Source organism: Dendropsophus ebraccatus, chromosome 10, assembly GCF_027789765.1.
Source record: "Dendropsophus ebraccatus isolate aDenEbr1 chromosome 10, aDenEbr1.pat, whole genome shotgun sequence".
Classification (NCBI taxonomy): Eukaryota; Metazoa; Chordata; class Amphibia; order Anura; family Hylidae; genus Dendropsophus; species Dendropsophus ebraccatus.
In genome coordinates, this window is record NC_091463.1 from 52,417,477 (window position 1) to 52,439,143 (window position 21,667).

The 21,667-nt window shown below is 43.4% G+C and overlaps 1 protein-coding gene and 1 long non-coding RNA gene across 7 annotated transcripts in view; one reads left to right on the forward strand and one right to left on the reverse strand.

The window, feature by feature from the left end:
• The window catches only part of TENM1 (teneurin transmembrane protein 1), a 316,457-nt gene extending 302,382 nt beyond the window's left edge, over window positions 1–14,075 (reverse strand). For 4 of the 5 annotated variants that reach the window (XM_069986814.1, XM_069986815.1, XM_069986817.1 and 1 more), the window contains exon 1: window positions 13,959–14,075. In XM_069986814.1, the coding sequence (XP_069842915.1) occupies window positions 13,959–13,998 (40 nt within the window). In that variant the 5' untranslated portion in view covers window positions 13,999–14,075. Of the gene's footprint in view, window positions 1–13,950 lie in introns of all 5 variants that reach the window. The other variant, XM_069986816.1, reaches the window with a different exon arrangement.
• A 4-nt stretch (window positions 14,076–14,079) lies between these two features.
• The window catches only part of LOC138803003 (uncharacterized), a 63,105-nt gene continuing 55,517 nt past the window's right edge, over window positions 14,080–21,667 (forward strand). The window contains exons 1-2 of one of the 2 annotated variants that reach the window (XR_011364841.1): window positions 14,080–14,185; window positions 16,655–16,747. This is a non-coding gene — a long non-coding RNA (uncharacterized lncRNA). The remainder of the gene's footprint in view (window positions 14,186–16,654; window positions 16,748–21,667) is intronic. The other variant, XR_011364840.1, reaches the window with a different exon arrangement.

Consider the following 21,667-nt stretch of genomic DNA (forward strand, 5'->3'; position numbering starts at 1 on the left):
TCTAGAGGTATAATTAGTAGAAAGAGAAGATTGTGTAGAGAGTAGAAAGATTGTGATCCTGCAGTACAGAGCTCTAGTGACACCACATCTGAGAATACTGTGTCCAGTTCTGGAAACCATACCTATATAAAAGGACATTGATAAAATTGAATCCAAAGATGGGCTTCAAAAATGGTGGAGGGTGTGAGGCATAAAATATGTCGGGAAAGACTTAGGACATGATTGAAACCTTGAAATACTGTATGTTAAAGGACTAAAAAAGGTTCAAAAGAGAAGTGTTTTTAGAAAAAAACTGAACCCAAGAACAAGGAGACACAGTGAGAGGTTAGTTGGCAAAAAGATCAGAGGCAACGTGAGAAAATACTGAAAGAGTAGTAGATGCTTGCAACAAACTTCTAGCAGATGTGGTTAACAAGCCAAACAAGCCAAAGAGACAAAGAATAAAGAACCAGCGGCACCCAACAATCTTCTGAACAGAAGGTTACTTTATTCGGGGTGACATCTTGCAGATACACTTCTGGGTGGGGGGAGAAAGGTCTGTCAGACACTGTGCAATGTGGCTACAGCAGTTTCGCAGATAATCCTTCCCAGATAAAGCAGGAAGGATTGCCTGCAAAACAGCAATAGCCACATAGCGTCTGATGGACCTGTCTCCCCCTGCCCCGAAGGGTATCTGCAAGTTGTCACCTCAAATAAAGTAACCTACTGTTCAGAAGATTGGTGAGTGCTGCTGGTTCTTTAGTCCTTGTCTCATTGGCTTGTGCTATATATGTATGGACTGTTTCTATCATCCAGCTGAGCACCGCAGTTATACAGTTGCAGTAACCTGCTCGGTTCTACTGTTAGATACCTTCAGCTACTTCATTTCCATCTGTTTGCATGACTACATTTAAGATCACCGAAATTTAAGTTACCGATCGTGCCGACATTCTTCCTTGCTTGTGACAGATTTAAACATAAATGGGATAAACATATATCTACCCTAAGATAATAAGTAAGAAATTTAAAAAAGGGCGGACTAGATGGACCAGGCGGTCTTTTTCTGCCAACAACCTTCTCTGTTTTTATGTTTCCACTCAGTGGGGAGAGTCAGACTTCCTTCGATCAGATACTTTATTTTCTATCTTGTGCAAAAGCTTTTGTTGCTGGAATATCCCTTTAAAAATAGCTCATTGTACGTTCTTTCAAAGCAAAAAAACTCTCACTACATTGTGAATGGTGCAGTTTTTTCCCTTGATTCCACTGTTCTGCTGGATGAGGTTGAATCAATTAGTCAATAAATCCCTCCTTTTTCCTGTCAATGCAGTTATGAAAATATGGTTGACTTGATTAAAAGTAAATGGAATTCTCACCCCGTATTGAAGAAGCCAGGTACCCTATAATCACATCCGTCTTTATTCATTTTCTTAATCTGAACTATTCTGTTAAGACACAGTATAAATTTGCCATTCACGATATTTTAATGAGTGCTCCAGTGTTATGAGAATTCTCAGGCTGCTAAAAATTATTCATTTTCTATGATTGTTTCAGAAGCTTTATGCTTCTGTTGGGAGTTCTGTGTTTATGTTTTGTGACGGCTGCGTCGACTATTAAAAAGCAATTTGGCTGACATTTTAGGTCTTTTGTTGCCAGTTTTAATTGGATTGTTCATCAAGCATCAACTCCCCCATCAACAGCAAAAATTACAGGCCAATGTCAGTTGATAGTAATGATTGTTTAATGATTTTTACCCTGTTGGTAGGCCAGGTTTGTAAGGATGTATGCATGATTAGTTTCATACCAAGACCTGTAATTAAATAACTGAAGCAAAAAACGCTTATATCGTCTAATCAGGATACATATTTAATAAAGAGCCTTCAGCTTATTAAGTCAATTATTACTAATTAAGCGATAATTATGGCTTGCAGTGGTTTATAATATAGATCGGTTCTATAAAAAAAAATCATCCCCATTTATATCATTTTTGTGTTTATTTACATACAAATGAGGGATATCGAAGTTTAACATCTAATAGAAATAGGGATAAGGTCCCTAAAGAACCTTTAAAATGTGTGCCACAAAAAACATACAGAAAATAACATTTCGGAATTTAGTGCTATGTTTACACAATGTTAAAAAAGAGGAAAGGCGGTCACAATAAAAATAGTTATTGCCATGATTTAACTGACTTTAATGCAATGCATTGAAGTCAATTGGATGGCAGATGTCCAATGCACACAGTGTATAAAATGACAAACGTTGTCTGTGCGGACGTCAAAATAATGATCATGTCAATTATTTTCGAACATCTTTTGCAAACAATGAATGTTATTTTACAGTTCACACACATTTTTTTCTTTTTTTTTCACAGTCTTTTCTCCGTTTTTTAAGAGATTTTTCAATTAAAGACACACCCAAAGGACAATTAGTCCACCTAAACTAGAATAACGGACCAACAGCCGTCATAACACTGACGGGTGGCCAATCCTCTAAATAACGGATGTCATTTTGGACTTAAAATGACAGACGTCATTTTAAAAATGATGAACGGAGAAGAAAAAACGTTATGTTAACAAAGCCTAGAAAAAAATATTATATCTGGTCTATATCTGAAGTCTTCCTTGTTTTTTTCCTGTTTTATTCCCTCCGTTCTTGCTTCTATCCATATCCCTTTCCATATGTATAACCTTATTCCTGTTTTCATTACATACAATACAGGCATCCTATAGCACAGGATTGGGAATAACTAGATAATTGGTGGGGGCCTGAAAACTAGGACTGAGACTAGTGCTAGTGCTATGTGCTGCTAGCTATACATTCATTCTGTATAGGGATCATGAACACTGCCTAACTGAGTGAATGATGCGCTGGTTGAGTATACCTGCTGCCACGCCATTCATTTGGGGAGCAATTATCCTCCATTCTTGGGATCTGTGGGGGTTAGAGCTGTTGGACCCCCCCCCCCCCACACACACACACACCAGTGAGTAGTTATTAAGATAAACCCTTTAAGAGAAAACTCACAGACTTCAGTTATAGTGTTTGCATAGAGCATCCTGCTGATGAAAAACACTGACGTAGACTGAGTTAGTATATAATGAAATTATTATCTAAAATCACTGACAAACTTCTGACTGTACGGCAACATTGTTATTTCTATACCATGACATACAGTGCAGTCATTAGAATTTGAATACTAAGAATTTCATATCAGCAATGTGAACAAGGAAAGGGTTAAAAACTCTAAAGCACAAGCTATAATGTAGCATGTGGATATGCTCCTTGACAAGCTGTGTTAAACTAATAATCTAAACCTTGAAAATCATATAGCAAAGTAGCCCCAAAATGGTGCTTTCTGCCAATGTCTTAGTAAGCTCATAACCCCATAAAATGTGCATGAAGGCAATGGCTGCAAGTGATGAAAGAGAGGAATGTATTAGCATACAGTATAACAAGCTACATAGACAGCATCCAGGAGAATGCTTCATTTACCATGCAGTGAGCTTGATAATCCTGGTTATGACTGCAAGTTAATATTTGACTATAGAGCTTTTCATTACTACAACATGTTATTTTTTAATTATCAGTTTGAGGTGGCTTTAGGCTGGGTTTATATAGTGCCACAGTTATGGATTGTCTGCATGCTTATTTTTTTTTTTTTTTTTTAACTAGAATGCGAAGTGGATCAGACGAAAAGAAAAGCTTTACACGTCCTGAATTAAAAATAAATAAATAAAAAAGCATAAGGACAAAATGGCTTTGTATTTTACACTTTTCAGGGGCCCACTAAAAAAGTTCAGAAACAGCAAATGCAAAGTGGCATGGGGCATCTTGTGAGCCGCAGTAAACGAGTAAGGTGCTGAACCATGTAGGCATTCCTGACCGGGGGCAGGGCCCCTTTGCCGCACGGGCCCCATAGCAGCTGCATGGCCTGCCTCCATGGTGGCTACGCCACTAAGCATTTTTAACATATCGCTGCTCGTGCAAATACTACTATAAACATTCTTAGCTTACCTCTCCATGCTCACCCAGTGTCCTGTTGCAGTCTTCTTGGTGTCCTCCGCTTACCGCAGCGTTTCCACTTCCGAAACAAACCCATCTTGGGAGTGACAGCCTGCTCAACCAATCATTGACTGAGACGGGGACAGCCCCACGGCCAGTGATTGGCTGAGTTGGCTGTCACTCCAGAGATGAGGTTGCCTTGGAAGTGTAGGTTCTGCAGTAAGTGGAGGACACCAGCAACACCAACATGACACAGGGGGAATCCCAGAAAGGTAAGCATAGGATGTTTATTGTTTTATGTTCACCAGCAGCAATATGTAAAAAAAAAAATGCTTAACGCCAGACAACCCCTTAAGGCTTGGTTCACACTATGTAAAAATAATATCCGTCATTCATAACAATATTTTTTTTAAATAACATAGGTTATTTGCACAATACCAGTCATTGTCATGAAATACGGCCATTAATCTAACATAGTGAGAACCTAGCCTTAAATAGTAACTTTCATTTTGAAGGACTTTAAAGGATTTGCTGTCCTGTGTATGTATATGAGATCAGTCACTGATTTATGCAATTTTTCCCCTGGTTACCCCTCCCCGGCCAACTCCATCTCTGTGTCTGTTTTTGCTATGCTAGCTGTGATGTGGATGCAGACTAGCCTCTGTGCTGCCTCCTATACATTATATAATCACTAAAAACAGGACCTTACTGTAGCAAATTTTAGGAAGTTCCCAGACCAGCACTGACCATTAAAATGTGAATCCAGCATTTTCAGAGGTAACTAGGTCTGTAAACTGCACAAGCTGCTTCTCATCTTTTCCTGCTCACTCATCCCCCTCAACACCCCCCCCCTTTCATAGACTATTATGGGCACAGCCTTTCATATATTTGCTTGTACTATGTACACTTAACTTAACTACATCTATATATACATTTATTTATTTTTGCAACTCCTAGGCTATTGTCCAAGTTATATACAACTGGTCACACACTCACTGGGTATATTTTTTTTTAACAAAATGACTTATCTATGATGTAGACTAAAAAATGTATCCTTGATGGTAAACAGATTTACCTCTCTCAATTATCATTAGGATGGAATATGGGCTATGTTGTTTAGTTTAAGGCCTGAGCACCGTACTTGCTTCATATATGTCTTAAGCTAGTTACTAGAGATGAGCGAGCATGCTTGTCCAAGCTTTGTACTCGTTCGAGTATTAGGGTACTCAATGGTGCTCATTACTCAGACAATGGCATCTTTCTCTTCCTGCATGTTTGGTGGCTTTTTCTCAGCCAATCATCATGCAGGAGAGTCTTTGGGAGCTCGTAGCATCACGTGGGAACCCTACATGTCGATAGCAGCGATTGGCTGGAAAGATCAGATGACCTGGGCCTATAAGATTCAGGTCCTGCGGTGCTCACATCAATCGCAGGCTGGAAGAGATTAGGGAGAGAGCTGCTGTCTGTCTCTTTGCTGGCTGGGATCTGTAGTTCAGCTATACCTATCCTTACTGTGCTGTGTCCTGTGCAACGGATGTCTTAAAAAACAAAACAGCACCAGTTACACGCGTACTCTTGCCCATCTTTATCTGGAACAATAACAAAATTGGTCATTTAATGGTAAATATATGCTGTTATCTTAAAACAACGGCTGTTATTTTGAAATAATGGCAGTTATTTACCATTATATGGCGGCCATCCACTCAATTTCACCATTGTGTAGAAACAGAGCCTTTCTGTGTTTTTAATCCACTCCTGGTTTTGGTTGCTATGAGGACCTGACATGAGGACCAAAAACTGCCTGAAATATACTGTGTGTGAACCCAGCCTAATATTGCATACTTATTATCATAGGAAACGAAAACACTGTATGGAAGTTAGTTGTGTGCAGAAGAATTTATTGCATAAAGTGATGTGATTGACAAATATGTACAAAAACACACATATATATTGACATCATGGAGACACGGACCTTCACATGGACATTGGCATTTGTAGCCTGAACAGTCACAGCCTGAACACCTTTTGGGACTGAGAACATCATAATATCTGAATATCTGAACAAACGTTAGTATAAGACTGGACCAATCCTGACAGTAGGATCCCAGGGGACCTCATAAAGCCATCATATACCTTTTTTAATCTCTCAGACTATTGGCATTACCTAGTGGTAAATTACTGCATCATATTTAGCAGACATTACTTACCTGGAGGAATATCACTCTCACTCTACTACAATCTGCAGCATTTATACAAACTAAGATAAAGTATTCAACATTATACAAGACCCACACCCTATTTCCCTGATGAATCCACCTCACTGCTAACTCTAGGAGAGGGAAACGCATTGGAAGAACGAGTGTGACGTCTTCTTGACTTTGATGCTACCGATGACAACAGGGTCTGATGATAAAAATATGCAGTGACATGATTAGTACTTTCAGTGCACAACCAGTATCCAGTACGTAGTACTGCCTACCTGCCACACTAGCTGAGTACACTAGTACAAAATGCATTGGTGACATAGCCTTACCTTGCATACTGCTAACCATGTCCAGTGCATTTATGAGGTTGTATATATTTGTACCCTTTTGGTGTATAATCCTGCACTCATTGTGATTATATCCTAGTACAGGGACAGCACCCCTGCATCTGGAGTTTGGGGACGCCCACACCAGGGGGACCCTATTATTTAGTGTAGTCAGGGACATTGCAGCTCTCATCTAAACTGTTATATATTTGTAAATATATATGTGTGTGTTTTTGTACACATTTGTCAATCACATCACTTTATGCAATAAATTCTTCTGCACACGAAGAACGGCCATACAGTGTTTTCGTTTCCTATGATAACCATCTTGGTCTGGGTCCGCAAGTTGCTCATAATTTGTCATAATATTGCGATTAGCCAGCTCCAGAGGCATCCATGCATGCTGCCCCTGCTGTTTCCTGTCCATTTCCGTGTTGTTTCCATCATTTTCTGAGGTTTGCAGGTTTTCAAGCAACCTTCCCTGTTTTTCATTGACTTCAATGGGGTTTATTACTCGAAACGAGCACTCAAGCATCGGGAAATATTTGTCTCCAGTATTGTAACGCCTGGAGTAGTGGATCCACTGGACCGTCACTAGCGATAGCACTAACCTCACCAGGGAGCGGAGTCTAAGGGGCCGCTGGTTTTCACCAGAGCCCGCCGCAAGGCGGGATGGACTTGCTGCGGCAGGCGACCCCCAGGTCGCTACCCCTGGCTTGGTTGCTAGTGACGGCAGGCGAGGCGTGGCAGGAGCAGTAGGCAGGAGATGTGGAGAGTGCAGGCAGAGGACTGTAGATGTGATCGCAGGTGGCGGACAGGACTCAGGAACAATGGGAAGGCAGCGGGCAAGGACTAGGGACAAGGACTGAAGACAGGAACAAGGGACAAGGACTAAGGTCAGGAACAACAGGGAGCTGGGCCAAACGCTATGGGAAGCATGTAGAGGCTCCAACACCTGTAGTGGGGCAGGGCTGGAATTTATAGGGAGTGATTGTGTGCATACACCAATTAGGGGCGGACTGGCCCTTTAAATCTGAGACAGCCGGCGCGCGCGCGCCCTAGGGGAAGCGCGCGCCGGCCGGCACAGACGGAGACAGGAGCGGGGCGAGGTAAGGTGCCCCCCGGGGCCGAACAGGTAGCAGCTCCGGGTCCCTGCACAAGGACCCTGGCAGCTGCATGGGGCAGAGGGAGGTCGCGGCGGCGGCCCGGAGCACGGGACGCAGCCGCGGCCGTGACAGTACCCCCCCCCTTTGGCCTCCCCCTCTTTCTAGCCTGCAGGAACCTCTTGATGAGATCTTGGTCCAGGATGTTAGCCTCGGGTTCCCAGGACCTCTCCTCAGGACCAAATCCTTTCCAGTCCACCAGGAAGAACCGTTTCCCTCTGACAGTTTTCATGGCCAGAATGTCTTTAACAACGTAGACGTCGTCAGAGACAGCTTGTGGAGCAGAGAACGAAGACTTATCGGAGAACCGGTTGAGGACCACTGGCTTTAAGAGGGAAACACGGAAGGCGTTCGGAATCCGCATAGTAGGGGGTAGGCGGAGTTTGTAGGTGACAGGGTTGATGCGTTTTAGCACCGAGAAAGGACCAAGGAATCGAGGACCCAACTTGTAGCTGGGAATCTTGAGTCGGACATATTTGGCCGAGAGCCAGACTTTGTCACCTGGGAGAAAATTCGTGGTGGGTCTTCTTCTCTTATCCGCCTGGTCCTTCATGCGGTCAGATGCCTTGAGCAAAGATTGTCGAGTCTGTTCCCAGATCGACTGCAGGTCTGCTAACAACTCCTCCACGGCTGGGACCTCAGAGGATGGAGAGAGAGGCAGAGGAGGACGAGGGTGATGTCCATAGACCACATAGAAGGGTGACTTGCCTGTGGAACTCGAGTCCAGATGGTTGTAGGAGAACTCCGCCCATGTAGGCGGAAGATATGCTGAAAGAACAGCTGGGCCAGGCGAGGAGCTGATGGTAGTCCAGGAAGAGCCACGAAGTGGGACATCTTGGAGAAGAGGTCAGTTATAACCCAAATGACCATGTTACCCGCAGATGGAGGCAAGTCTGTGACAAAGTCCATGCCTATATGGCACCAGGGGCGGTCTGGAACTGGCAAGGGCTGAAGTAGGCCGGCAGGTTTTTGATGGGAAGACTTGTTTCTGGCACAAATGGTACAGGGAGCCACAAAGTCCTTGACATCTTGGGGTAGGCTAGGCCACCAGTAGTGGCGGGAGATCAGTTGCCCGGTCTTTAGAACTCCTCGATGCCCGGCCACCATAGAGGAATGACCCCATTTCAAGATGCGTCTTCGAAGAGCAAGGCGCACATAGGTCTTACCGGGAGGCACCCTTTGAAGAGTGGATGTGGCGACTGGCACTAGGCGATCGGGAGGTATAATGTGGCGAGGGGAGTCCTCTTGTCCCATGACGTCTGATGCTTGGGAGAGAGCATCGGCTTTCACGTTCTTCTCAGCCAGACGGAAATGGATAACGAAGTTGAAACGTGAAAAGAAAAGCGACCACCTGGCCTGCCGGGGATTGAGACGTTGGGCCGATTGGAGGTAGAGAAGATTCTTGTGGTCCGTGTAGATATCTACCGGATGTCTAGCCCCCTCTAGGAGATGACGCCAAGAGTTCTCGGTCGCCAATAGTATAGTTCCTCTCGGCAGGGGAGAAAGTCTTAGAAAAGAACCCACAGGTTCGGGTTTTGCCTGATGCGTCCTTTTGTGAGAGAATGGCTCCAGCGCCTACTGAAGACGCGTCAACCTCAAGTGAAAACGGATTGGTGGCATCCGGGCAAACTAGCGCAGGAGCAGAAGCAAAGGCTGACTTTAAGCTAGTGAAGGCTTGCTCGGCCTCAGGTGGCCAATGCCTGGGAACCACCTTCTTCTTAGTGAGGGCCACGATGGGTGCGACCAGGGTAGAGAAGTGTGGGATGAACTGCCGATAATAGTTGGCAAATCCTAGGAGGCGTTGGATAGCTCTGAGTCCCACAGGATGTGGCCACTGGAGAACAGCTGAGAGCTTGGCCGGATCCATTTGTAGACCCTGGTCGGAGACGATATACCCAAGAAACGGAAGACTGCGCTGATGGAAAACGCACTTCTCTAGCTTGGCGTACAGATGATTGGCCCGTAGTCTTCGTAAGACCTGACGCACTTGTGTCACGTGAGTCTGCTGGTCAGGGGAGAAGACCAAAATGTCGTCAAGATAGACAATGACGCAGACATAGAGGAGGTCTCGGAAGATGTCGTTAACGAATTCCTGGAAAACCGCTGGGGCATTGCATAGGCCGAATGGCATGACCAAGTATTCGTAGTGCCCATCTCGGGTGTTAAAAGCAGTCTTCCATTCATCTCCTTCACGAATACGGATTAAATTGTACGCTCCCCTGAGGTCCAGCTTAGAGAAGATCTTGGCTCCACGGAGACGGTCGAATAGTTCAGGGATAAGTGGAAGAGGATACCGGTTCTTGACTGTCACCTTATTTAGGCCCCTGTTGTCTATGCATGGGCGAAGAGAACCGTCCTTCTTCTGTACAAAGAAGAATCCCGAGCCAGCAGGGGATGTGGATTTGCTAATGAAACCCTTTTGTAGGTTCTCCCGGATGTAGGAAGACATGGCCTCAGTCTCGGGCACGGAGAGAGGGTACACCCGACCTCGTGGAGGAGAAGTTCCAGGAAGGAGGTCTATGGGACAATCATATGTCCGGTGAGGGGGTAGAGAGTCCGCTTCTTTGGCAGAAAAGACGTCAGCCAAGTCTTGGTATTCTGCCAGTAAGCCGGGTAGAGGCTTGACGGAGTCAGGTGACGTCACAGAGCCCTTGGGCTGAGGAAGCTTCAGACATCAGTTAGGGCAGGCCAGACCCCAACTGAGAATCTCCCCGGTTCTCCAGTCTAGCTTAGGGGTATGTAATTGCAGCCAAGGTAGACCCAGCAAGATGTCGGAAGAGGAATGGCGCAAGACGTAGAAGGAGATCCTCTCCTGATGCAAAGCTCCCACCTGGAGGACTAGAGGTGCAGTCTGGTAGAGCACAGCTTCAGCAAGAGTCTCGCCCGTGACCGAGGAGATAGACAGGGGTTGGGCTAGCTGGATCCCGGGTAGCCGCCATCTTTGGACCAAGGTAGCTGCGATGAAACTGCCCGCAGACCCGAAGTCGATGAAGGCAGTAGTTTGGTGAATTTGTCCTGAGGGTGTCTGGATGGAAACTGGCATAGACAATCTTGGAGAGGTGGCATTCACACCTAGGGAGGCCTCTCCTACCGGACCTAGGTGCGAGCGTTTCCCGGACACTGAGGACGTTGGGGACATCTCTGCCGAAAGTGATCAGAGCCACCACAATAGAGACAGAGATTCAGCTCTAGTCGGCGAGCCCTCTCTTGAGGAGTCAGGCGAACTCGTTCTACTTGCATTGGAATCTCAGGAGTCGACTGAGGTACAGGAGCAACAGTATTCTGGAACACCGGTGCTAGGCGGTGATGGCGACGGGGCAGGCTTAGTCGTCGTTCTTGCCGGACCTCCTCCTCTCTCTCGGAAAATCGGTTGTCGACTCTGGTAGCCATTAGGATTAGATCGTTCAGAGATGTAGGGAGGTCGCGGGCGGAGAGCACGTCTTTCACCCGACTGGATAGGCCCTTCTTGAAGGTGGCTAATAGGGCGGCCTCATTCCAGTCCAATTCAGCTGCCAGGGTGCGGAACTGGATGGCGTAGTCACCAACAGAGTAGCTCCCTTGAGAGAGGTTGAGGAGAGCAGTCTCAGCTGAAGTAGCACGGGCAGGTTCCTCAAAGACGGAGCGAAACTCGGCCAGGAAGGTTCGGAGATTGGCAGCAACAGGATCATCTCGGTCCCACAGCGGCGTGGCCCAGGCCAAAGCTCTACCCTCCAATAGGCTGATGATGAAAGCCACTTTAGAGCGCTCGGTGGGAAACTGACTACTTAAAAGTTCAATATGCATGGTGCACTGAGTCAGGAATCCCCTGCACAACTTGGGATCACCTTCATATTTACTTGGGAGGGCCAGTCGAAGTCTCGAGGTGGCTGCAGGTGGTGGTGAGCGCTGAGCTGTAGTATGCTGCTGTAAGGCGGCAGTCAGTTGCTGGATCTGCTGCGACTGTTGCTGGATTTGTTGAGCCTGTTGAACGACCACTCTGGTGACGTCACGGAGATCAGGCACCTCGCCGGGATCCATGGTTGGAGCATACTGTAATGCCTGGAGTAGTGGATCCACTGGACCGTCACTAGCGATAGCACTAACCTCACCAGGGAGCGGAGTCTAAGGGGCCGCTGGTTTTCACCAGAGCCCGCCCCAAGGCGGGATGGAATTGCTGCGGCAGGCGACCCCCAGGTCGCTACCCTTGGCTTGGTTGCTAGTGACGGCAGGCGAGGCGTGGCAGGAGCAGTAGGCAGGAGTGCAGGCAGAGGACTGTAGATGTGATCGCAGGTGGCGGACAGGACTCAGGAACAATGGGAAGGCAGCGGGCAAGGACTAGGGACAAGGACTGAAGACAGGAACAAGGGACAAGGACTAAGGTCAGGAACAACAGGGAGCTGGGCCAAACGCTATGGGAAGCATGTAGAGGCTCCAACACCTGTAGTGGGGCAGGGCTGGAATTTATAGGGAGTGATTGTGTGCATACACCAATTAGGGGCGGACTGGCCCTTTAAATCTGAGACAGCCGGCGCGCACGCGCCCCAAGAGGCGGGGACGCGCGCGCCGGCCAGCACAGTCGGAGACAGGAGCGGGGCGAGGTAAAGCGCCCCCCGGGGCTGAACAGGTAGCGGCGCAGGGTCCCTGCACAAGGACCCCGGCAGCTGCATGGGGCAGAGGGAGTTCGCGGCTGCGGCCCGGAGCACGGGACGCCGCCGCGGCCGTGACAAGTATCGAGCACCCGAGCATTTTAGTACTCACTCATCTTTACTAGTTACCATGGTAGCTCAGTGTTAAGCCCTATTGTCTTACAGTATCTGGGTGCAAATGCCCCCAAGGTAAACAACTGCAAAGAGCTGGTAAGCTTTCCCTGTGTATGTGTGGGGTGTAGACAATGGGGAATGGGACCAATTTGAATAAAGAACATATATTTTGCAATATACTATAAACAAAGGACATTTGCATGAATGCTAAAATGTGAATACATGAATAGGTTAGAGAATTGAATTTTAATAAACTCTGTTCATTTCTTAAAAAAATAAATAAATATATATATATATATATAAAAGGTTACATTAAAGTAGATTAAGCATTCCCCCAGCAAAGTAAAGCTGCATTAAGAAGCGCCTTGGTAATTCCGTTGCAAATTATAGTCCACTGATTTTACCTGTCTTATCATAAATATTCTAGGTCATTAATTCCCTCCCAATAGAGGGGAAGAATAAAATGTGCAGGCAAGAGCAACTGAAGTGAGAATCATTATTTAACTATTTTTACAGTAGACCTGTAGCATTCTCTTTACTTCCATTATAAATGCTGATAATAAGTAGCTATACTATTGTACAACATGCAAAATATATAGAAATATGCAGTAATGGAAAAAAAAAACTGTCAAGAATGTGTAATGACTGTCATAAGAGTGACATAATCCTCATAAACCGTTAAACATTTAAATGCATGTATCGCATGGCAGAAAGAATTCTTAACCCAAGTCATGTGGGCTTGATGGAGTATTTTAGACCCAAGCAGCCACAGTTCTTTACAATGACTGTTGTCAACTGATTACTATGTTGCCAATCTTTTTTTCTTAAAGAATAAGAAAAGACACGGAATGCAATGAAAGTGTATTATATATATATATATATATATATATATATATATATATATATATATATATATACTCTGAATTGTATTGTGAGAGTGATTAGAATTTGCATCCTTATAAAAGCTTGCAGAGAATTAAAAGAGCGTATATATTATATACAGTTTCGATGTGAGGAACTCCATGTAGACGTCATTGTACCAAACTCATTCTGATCCATGTGACTGATCAGTTTATTTTATTCAGAAAACCTCTTTAAATTGTGAATTAAAGGCAAACTCCAGCTAAAGGTTGTTTTTTTTTTTCTTTAAATCAACTGGTATCAGAAAGAGCCAGAGATTTATAATTTACTTCTATTAAAAAATTCTAGTCTTCCAGTACTTATCAGCTGCTATATGTCCTGCAAGAGGTGGTGTATTCTTTCCAGCCTGATACAATGCTTTCTGCTGCCATCTATGTCCATGACAGGAACTGTTGAGAGCAGTAGCACATCCGCATAGAAAACCTCTCCTGCTCTCAAGACTGGAAAGAATACACCACTTCATGAAGAACATACAGAAGCTGATAAGTACTGAAAGACAATTGTCTTCATTTTAATAATTTCTTAAGGGAAAATTTACTTTGGTTTAAGAGTGATTTTGATTACAAGCAGGGTCCTGGAACGAATTATGCTCATAATCCAAGGCACCACTGTATACCTGCATACCACTTGTCTGTGTCTTCTTTCTGCTCAAAAATTGCTTCATTTTATCTATGAACAGTGTCACCTAGGTGGGGCTTCATGGCAGTTGGGCCATCTCTCCTATACAGACTGTGACAGTTGGCCTCCATCTCCCGGTGCCTAACTGCTATGAAGCCCTGCCTAAGTGATACTGTCCACTGATAAATTGAAATGATTTTAGAGCTGAAAGAAGACAGACAAGTGTCATACAGGTATATATTGAATGTGCAGCATCCAAGCTTGTGAATGGTTCGGAGTAAGGGGGTGACAATATCACTTTAAGGGTAGCTTCGCATTGAATTCACAGCCAGCGGATTTCACACTGCGAGTCTGCAATGAAATCCGCTGCTAATCCATGTACTGTGAAGTTGAATGGGTCACATACCCGCAGCAGATTTTTCAGGTAATGTATGCTCAGGTATGAGCAGCAGAATAAAAATCTTTTATCAAACTCAGACACAAGAAGTATATGCAGTGTCAAATCCAATAGATCAGTTGTACCATTTCAATCTTGTCAGATGTCAGTGTCGGGATTCATCAGTTGTCCCCATTATCATGTCAGTGATTGGCAGCATAAGCTGGAAGCTAGCATGCATCTCATCACACTGAGCGCAGCCCGTTCCTCTCCACGATATGCTGCCTTTTTAGGAAATGTCCATTAGATACACTCAGACTTAATAATGACTTTCTGAAATATTATAGCTAGTGCTCAAGGGCACTTCAAGAGACAATGGGTGGAATTTGTCAAGTCATGGGTGCTATGTGTGTGTGTGTGTGTGTGTGTAACAAAGTCACAAATGATACATTTGGTCAGCTCTCCTAGAACACTATTCACACCAGGCAGGAGCACGTTGCTATGGCTGAAATTGCAAACACACAAAGACACAAAAAGGGCAACAGCTCACCGCAATGGCAAGATACAGACCCAATACAGAACTGAAAATTGCTAAAAGCAGTCCCCCAACTGTTAAAAAAAATTCTCGATAAAAATGAGGCTCTTAGTTACCATTTGCAAATAGTGTTAACCATCCAACCAAGATAAGGTAGCCTCATGCTGGGACAGTGAATGAGGCCATCTTATCGTGGTGGGATTGTTGACACTATTTGCAAATGATAACTAAGAGACTCATTATTTTTATGGAGTTTTTTTTTAAGCAGTATCTTGCCATTGCAGTGAGCTGTTGCACTTTGTGTTTTTATGTTTTTACAATTTCAGCCATGGCAACGTGCTCCTGCCTGTGTGAATGGTGTTGTAGGAGAGCTGACCAAATTTGCCTTTTTGCCTGTCTTTCAGATGAGCGAGTGCTGCCTCTACTTGGTCATGCACTCCACTCAGGTGGTTATTATTTTTGCCAGTATTAGATGGATCCTGCATGCCCAGAGCATAGGCTTATTATTTGGCATAGAGAGGCCAAAGTACAGAGTAGGACTGTCCCGGCGTGAAGCCACCTTATCGTGGTGGGATGGTTTACAATATTTGTACATGGTAACTAAGAGCCTCATTATTTTTATAGAGGTTTTTTTTTAGCAGTTGGGGGGCTGCTTTTACCAATTTTCACATCTGTATTGCCATTAGTGGTGAGCGGTTGCACTTTTTGTGTTTTTGTGTGTTTGCAAAGTCACAAATGATGTCCCTAGAAAATAATTTATGCTTTTTGACACTTTTCAAAAATGGGTTGGATTTTACTAGAGGGGCAAAACAAACATAAATAATAAGCCAAAAAATATAGCAAGTCAATGCAAACATACTGTATTTGCTTATAACATGGATACATTTTATTTTCTGACTTAAAACAAGCACGAGATGCTCTTCTATTAAATTTGATGTATTTCATTCCAATGTAATTCAGTGGAGAATGGCATATAGAAAGCCAGTCTTAGTAAATCTTTCCCATTATAGTCAAGATGTAAGTGTTATTGAAAATGTGTACTGTGTCATGAATCTCATTACCTTAAAGACTTCCATAGGTAGAAGCACCATTTTATATCCAATTATTGCTACATAAGCCAAAACATCAAAGCTAAACTTCAGCAGTGACAACTCTAAGCAGGGGCTGGGGAGCAATTCATTCCAGTCACTATTAAAAGTAACAGATCTCAGACATGGTACAAATTGTCATTCTGTGTTTAGGCTCAGAGCAATCTTTACTGCTGTCAATGACTAATGTAGTGATATAGATTTTACAGAATACATAGTATACTGTATATGTCATGGTATGTGTGTTACCATAGGATGGTCAGAACATATTCTCTGGGCAACTCTCTATTTAGCCAAACTACAAACTTTCTATCGATGTCATGCACTAAAATTCCCAATGATTGCTGGGAAAGGCAGAGCTCTTATAGTGTGCAGGGATCTGTAAATGGAAGTGACTTATTCATGATAGGGACAATAAGACTTGTGCAGGTTACCCATTCAGCAACGTGCTACCAAAGTGCTGAATGTTATTTCAGCACACAGATGCTTATCCTTGACATGTTCTGGAGTCACCTGACAAAGTTAGAAAACACAACTTCAACGGGTCCATTGTAAACTTTATCCGCCTGGGGAGATAAATCTTAATTCTAATCTTTTGTGCATTATGTCAAGTATCAGAATTTGGGATAAGCAGAAAGAAGACTGGACATATTATATGATGGTTGTGTTATGGTATGGATAATGTCTTTCTGATTCTTATTAGGTCATCTGATATCATCTAAAGAGGCTATTCCCTTTATTAAAAATAAGGCAACTTTTTTTGTTGTTGCAAAAACAGCACCAACCCTGTCCTCAGGTAATGTGTGGTATTACAAATAAAATTTCATTCACTTCAATGGAACTGAGCTGAAAAACTACATGCAAACAGGATAGTGCTGTTTCTGGAAGAAAGTGGACATGTTTTTCTATGCCTTGATAACCCAATTTAATTAACTTTTTTTGGACTGCCCATTCCCCATTCTGAACAACTTTTGCATAAATGGGAATAAGATATACTCCATACATTAACTCCTAGATGACCAAGGACGTACCTGTACGCCCTGGCTGCCTGTCACCAGACGACCCTGGACGTACAGGTATGTCTTAAGTGTTTATCCCGCTATGATGCACGCTCCGGAGCGGAGAGCACTTCTTAGCAGGTGGAGGCTGTCTGCAATCAGCAGCCGGGCCTTCACCAATAATCACAGGCTGCACCGCCGGAGGTCTCTAACATTCCTCTGTGTGGTCCGATCGGAGCTCTGCAGAGCTCCTATTATGGTGCGTTCACACCTACAGGATCTGCAGCTGATTTTCTGCAGCAGATTTCATTTAAATAACTGAACACAGCATCAAATCTGCTGCAGATCTGCTGCAGATCCTGTAGGTGTGAACGCACCCTTACACTGATCAATGCTATGCCTATGTGTATGCAATCTAATGATTGCATGTAAAAGTCCCCCAGGGGGATTTAAAATGTGTGAAAAAAAAAAAAAAGTAAAAATGTTTTTTTTAAATACCCCAAAACTTCTTCCCCAATAAAAATTTTAATCATCCCCTCTCCTATTATACAAATAAAACCTATAAAAATAAATAAATAAATGAACATACAGTATATACCATGCGTAATTGTCCGATCTATTAAAATATAACAATCACCATCCCATACGGCGAACGGTGTAAACAAAAAAGGGAGAAAAGCACTAGGATTACAGATTTTTTGTTACATTATACATTAAAAAAATGGTATTAATAAAAACTAGAGATCATGACACAACAAATTACACCCCATACAGCCTCATAGGTGAAAAACCGGTATAAGAGTCACAATAGGGTCATTTTATTAATAACTAATTGCAAAAAAAAAAAAAAAACATTAAAAAATCTGTGGCAGGCTAGGTTCACACAACATCAAAAATGGCTGTCTTTATATTAAAAATAACAGCCGTTTTTGCCGTGATTTAACTGACCACAATGGCAATGCATTGAAGTCAAAGGGATGGCAGACGTCCAATGCACACAACGCATTGAAAAACGCAGTAAAAACAGCCATTTTTCAATGCACTGTGTGCATTGGATATCCGTCCTCCCATTGACTTCAATGCATTGCCATTGTGGTCAGTAAAAGAGCGGCAAAAAACGTCAGTTATTTTTAATATAAAAACGGCCGTTTTTTGACGTGTACACCTAGCCTATGGCTGGGTTCACACACAGTATATTTCAGTCAGTATTGTGGTCCTCATATTGCAACCTGTTGCACCTGTTCACACAATGTTGAAATTTAGTGGATGGCCGCCATTTAATGGCAAATATTTGCTGTCATTTTAAAACAACGGCTGTTGTAGTGGCAGTTATTTACCGTTATATGGCGGTCATCCACTCAATTTTAACTTTGTGTGAACAGAGCCTTTCTGTGTTTTCAATCCACTCCGGGTTGAGGTTGCAAAATACTGACCAAATATTGACTAAAATATACTGTGGTTGTGTTCGGACTGACCTATAGAATAATGGCATCATGATGCTTTTACCGTATAGTACATTACGTAGACACAGGAAACCCCCCCCCCCCCCCCAAAAAAAAAAAAAAGTTATATTCTTTTTTTTCAATTTCACCAATTTATATTTTCATAAGTAATATTTTGAAGGTACTGTCATACATTTTATGGTAGAACAAAAGACAAAGTTCACCTGTTCCTGAAAAAAACCAAGCCTTTCATGGCCCTGTAGATAGAAAGATGAAAGTGCTAGAGCTCTTTGAAGGGGAGGAGGAAAAAACGAAAGTGCAAAAATGTGTGCGGTCCACTGGGTCATTTTGGGCTTGGTCCTCAAAGGGTTAAACTTAGTTTAACAAAACACATTGTTCTTAGCAGGAACAGCCAACAATTTAACCCCTTAGGGACCAAGGCTATTTGAGCCTTGTCTCAATTTATGCGCTTATAGCTTAGTGATGCTTTAACATATGCTAGCAATTCTGAGATTGTTTTTTTTGTAACATATGGTAATTTATATTAGTGGCAAAATTTGGTCACTATCATTTGTGTTTTTTGTGAAAAACAAAAATATCATGAAAAATTTAAAAAATTTGCACTTTACAAACTTTGAAATTCTCTGCTTCTAAACAAAAGAAAGTCGTATCACATAAATTAGTTACTACAGTAGGTCACATTACTAATATGTCCTCTTTATTCTGGCATAATTTCGTAAACATATTTTACTTTTCTTGGGTTTACGGGGCTTAGAAATGTATCAGCAAATTATCAATTTTTCATGAAATTTCCAAAACTTATTTTTTTTAGGGACCAGTTCTTTTTTTTAAGTGTGTTTAAGAGGCTTGTATACTTGAAACCCCCATAAATGACCCCATTTTGGAAACTACACACCTTAAGGAATTAATCTAGGGGTATAATGAGCATTTTAACCCTACAGGGGCTGGAGGAAAGTATTCACAATTAGGCTGGGAAAAAATGGAAAATAGAAATTTTCAAATAATATGTTTGTTCAGCTTAAAGTATCTCATTTTCACAAGCAATAGGAGAGAAAAAGCACCCCAAAATTTGTAATGCAGGTCCTCCTGATTACAATGGTTACCCATATGGGGGCGTAAACCACTGTATGGGCACACAGCGGGCTCAGAAGGGAAGGAGCGCCAATTAGTATTTTCAGTGCAGATTTTGCTGTACAAGTTTTTAGGCGCCAGGTGCGTTTGCAGTTCCCCTGTAGTGCCAGCAGGAGTTAAACCCCCCCATAAGTCACCCCATTTTGAAAAGTTAACCCCTCAAACAATACGTCTTGGGGTGCAGTGAGCATTTTGACCTCACAGGTATTAGAGAAAAGTATTCAAAATTAGACAGTAAAAATGAAAAAGTAGAATTTTTCCAATAATATGTATGTTTAGTTTTAAATTTCTCAATTTCACAAGGAACAGGAGAGAAAAGGCACCCCAAAATCTGTAACGCAGGTTCTTCCGAGTACAATGATACCACATATGTGAGCATAAACCACTGTATGGGCACACAGCGGGGCTCAGAAGGGAAGGAGTGCCAATTAGCATTTTCAGTGCAGATTTTTCTGAACAAGTTTCCGAGCGCCAGGTGCGTTTGCAGAACCCCTGTAGTGTCCGCAAAAGAGAACCCCCCCAAAAGTCACCTCATTTTGGAAAGTGCATCCCTCAAAGAAGTCATCTTGGGTAGCAGTGAGCATTTTCAACCCACAGGTATTAGAGGAAAGTATTCAAAATTAGACAGTAAAAATGAAAAACTAGAATTTTTCCAATAATATGTTTGTTTAGTTTGAAATTTCTCAACTTCACAAGGAAAGGGAGAGAAAGCGCACCCCAAAATCTGTAACACATGTTCTCCTGAGTACAACGGTACCCCATATGTGGGCATAAACCACTGCATGGGCACACAGCCGGGCTCAGAACGGAAGGAGCGCCAATTAGCATTTGCAGTGCAGATTTTTCTGAAGAAGTTTCCGAGCGCCAGGTGCGTTTGCAGAGCCCCTGTAGTGTCCGCGGAAGAGAAACCCCCCAAAAGTCAACCCATTTTGGAAAGGGCACCCCTCAAAGAAGTCATCTTGGGGTGCAGTGAGCATTTTGACCCCACAGGTAATAGAGGAAAGGATTCAAAATTAGAAAGTAAAAATGAAATGAGTAAAAATGATGTTTGTTTAGTTTGAAATTTCTCAATTTTACGAGAAACAGGAGAGAAAATGCACCACAAAATTTGTAAAGCTGGTTCTCCTGAGTAAAAAGGTACCCCATAGGTGGGCATAAACCACTGTATTGGCACTCAGCAGGGCTCAGAAGGGAAGGAGCGTCATTTTGCTTGTGCAAAACTGCAGCTAGTATCGGTTATTAGAATAGCGCAATTGCTAAAAAAATTCTTTTTAAATGAGATAACAGGTAATCTGGGGTGGTGACAGGCAACCTGGGAGTGTTTACTTGCTATCAGGGGTGGTGACGGGCAATCTGGGGTGGTACGAGTAGTCTATGGCAATCTGGGGTGTTTATGGGCAATCTGGGGTGGTAACGGACAATCTGGGGGTGTTTACTGGCTATCTGAGTTGGTAACGGGCAATCTGGGGGGGGGTCACAGGCAAACTGGGGTGGGTATGGGCAATCTGGGATGGTTACGGGCAATCTGTAGTGGTTATGGGTAGCCTGTGGCAGTCTGGGGTGGTTACAGGCAATCTGGGGGTGTTTACTGGCTATCTAGGGTGGTTATGGGTAATCTGAGCGGTTACAGGTAAACTGGAGTGGTTATGAATGATCTGGGGTGGTTACAGGTAATCTGGGGTGGTTACAGGTAATGTGGAGTGGTTACAGGTATTGCGGGGTGGTTACAGGTATTGCGGGGTGGTTACAGGTAATACAGAGTGGTTACAGGTAATGTGGAGTGGTTACCGGTAATGTGGGGTGGTTACAGGTAATGCGGGGTGGTTATAGGTAATGTGGAGTGGTTACAGGTAATGTGGAGTGGTTACAGGTAATGCGGGATGATTACAGGTAATGCAGAGTGGTTACAGGTAATGCGGGGTAGTTACAGGTAATGCGGGGTGGTTACAGGTAATGTGGGTTGGTTACAGGTAATGCGAGGTGGTTACAGGTAATCCGGGGCATTTAACTTTTTATCCCGTCACCAATGATTTTTGGTGATAGGGGACAAAAAGTGCCGGAAGCATATATATATAGTATATACCGCTGATCACTTGTTCCAGGACCACATCGGCTAGTCCCTGA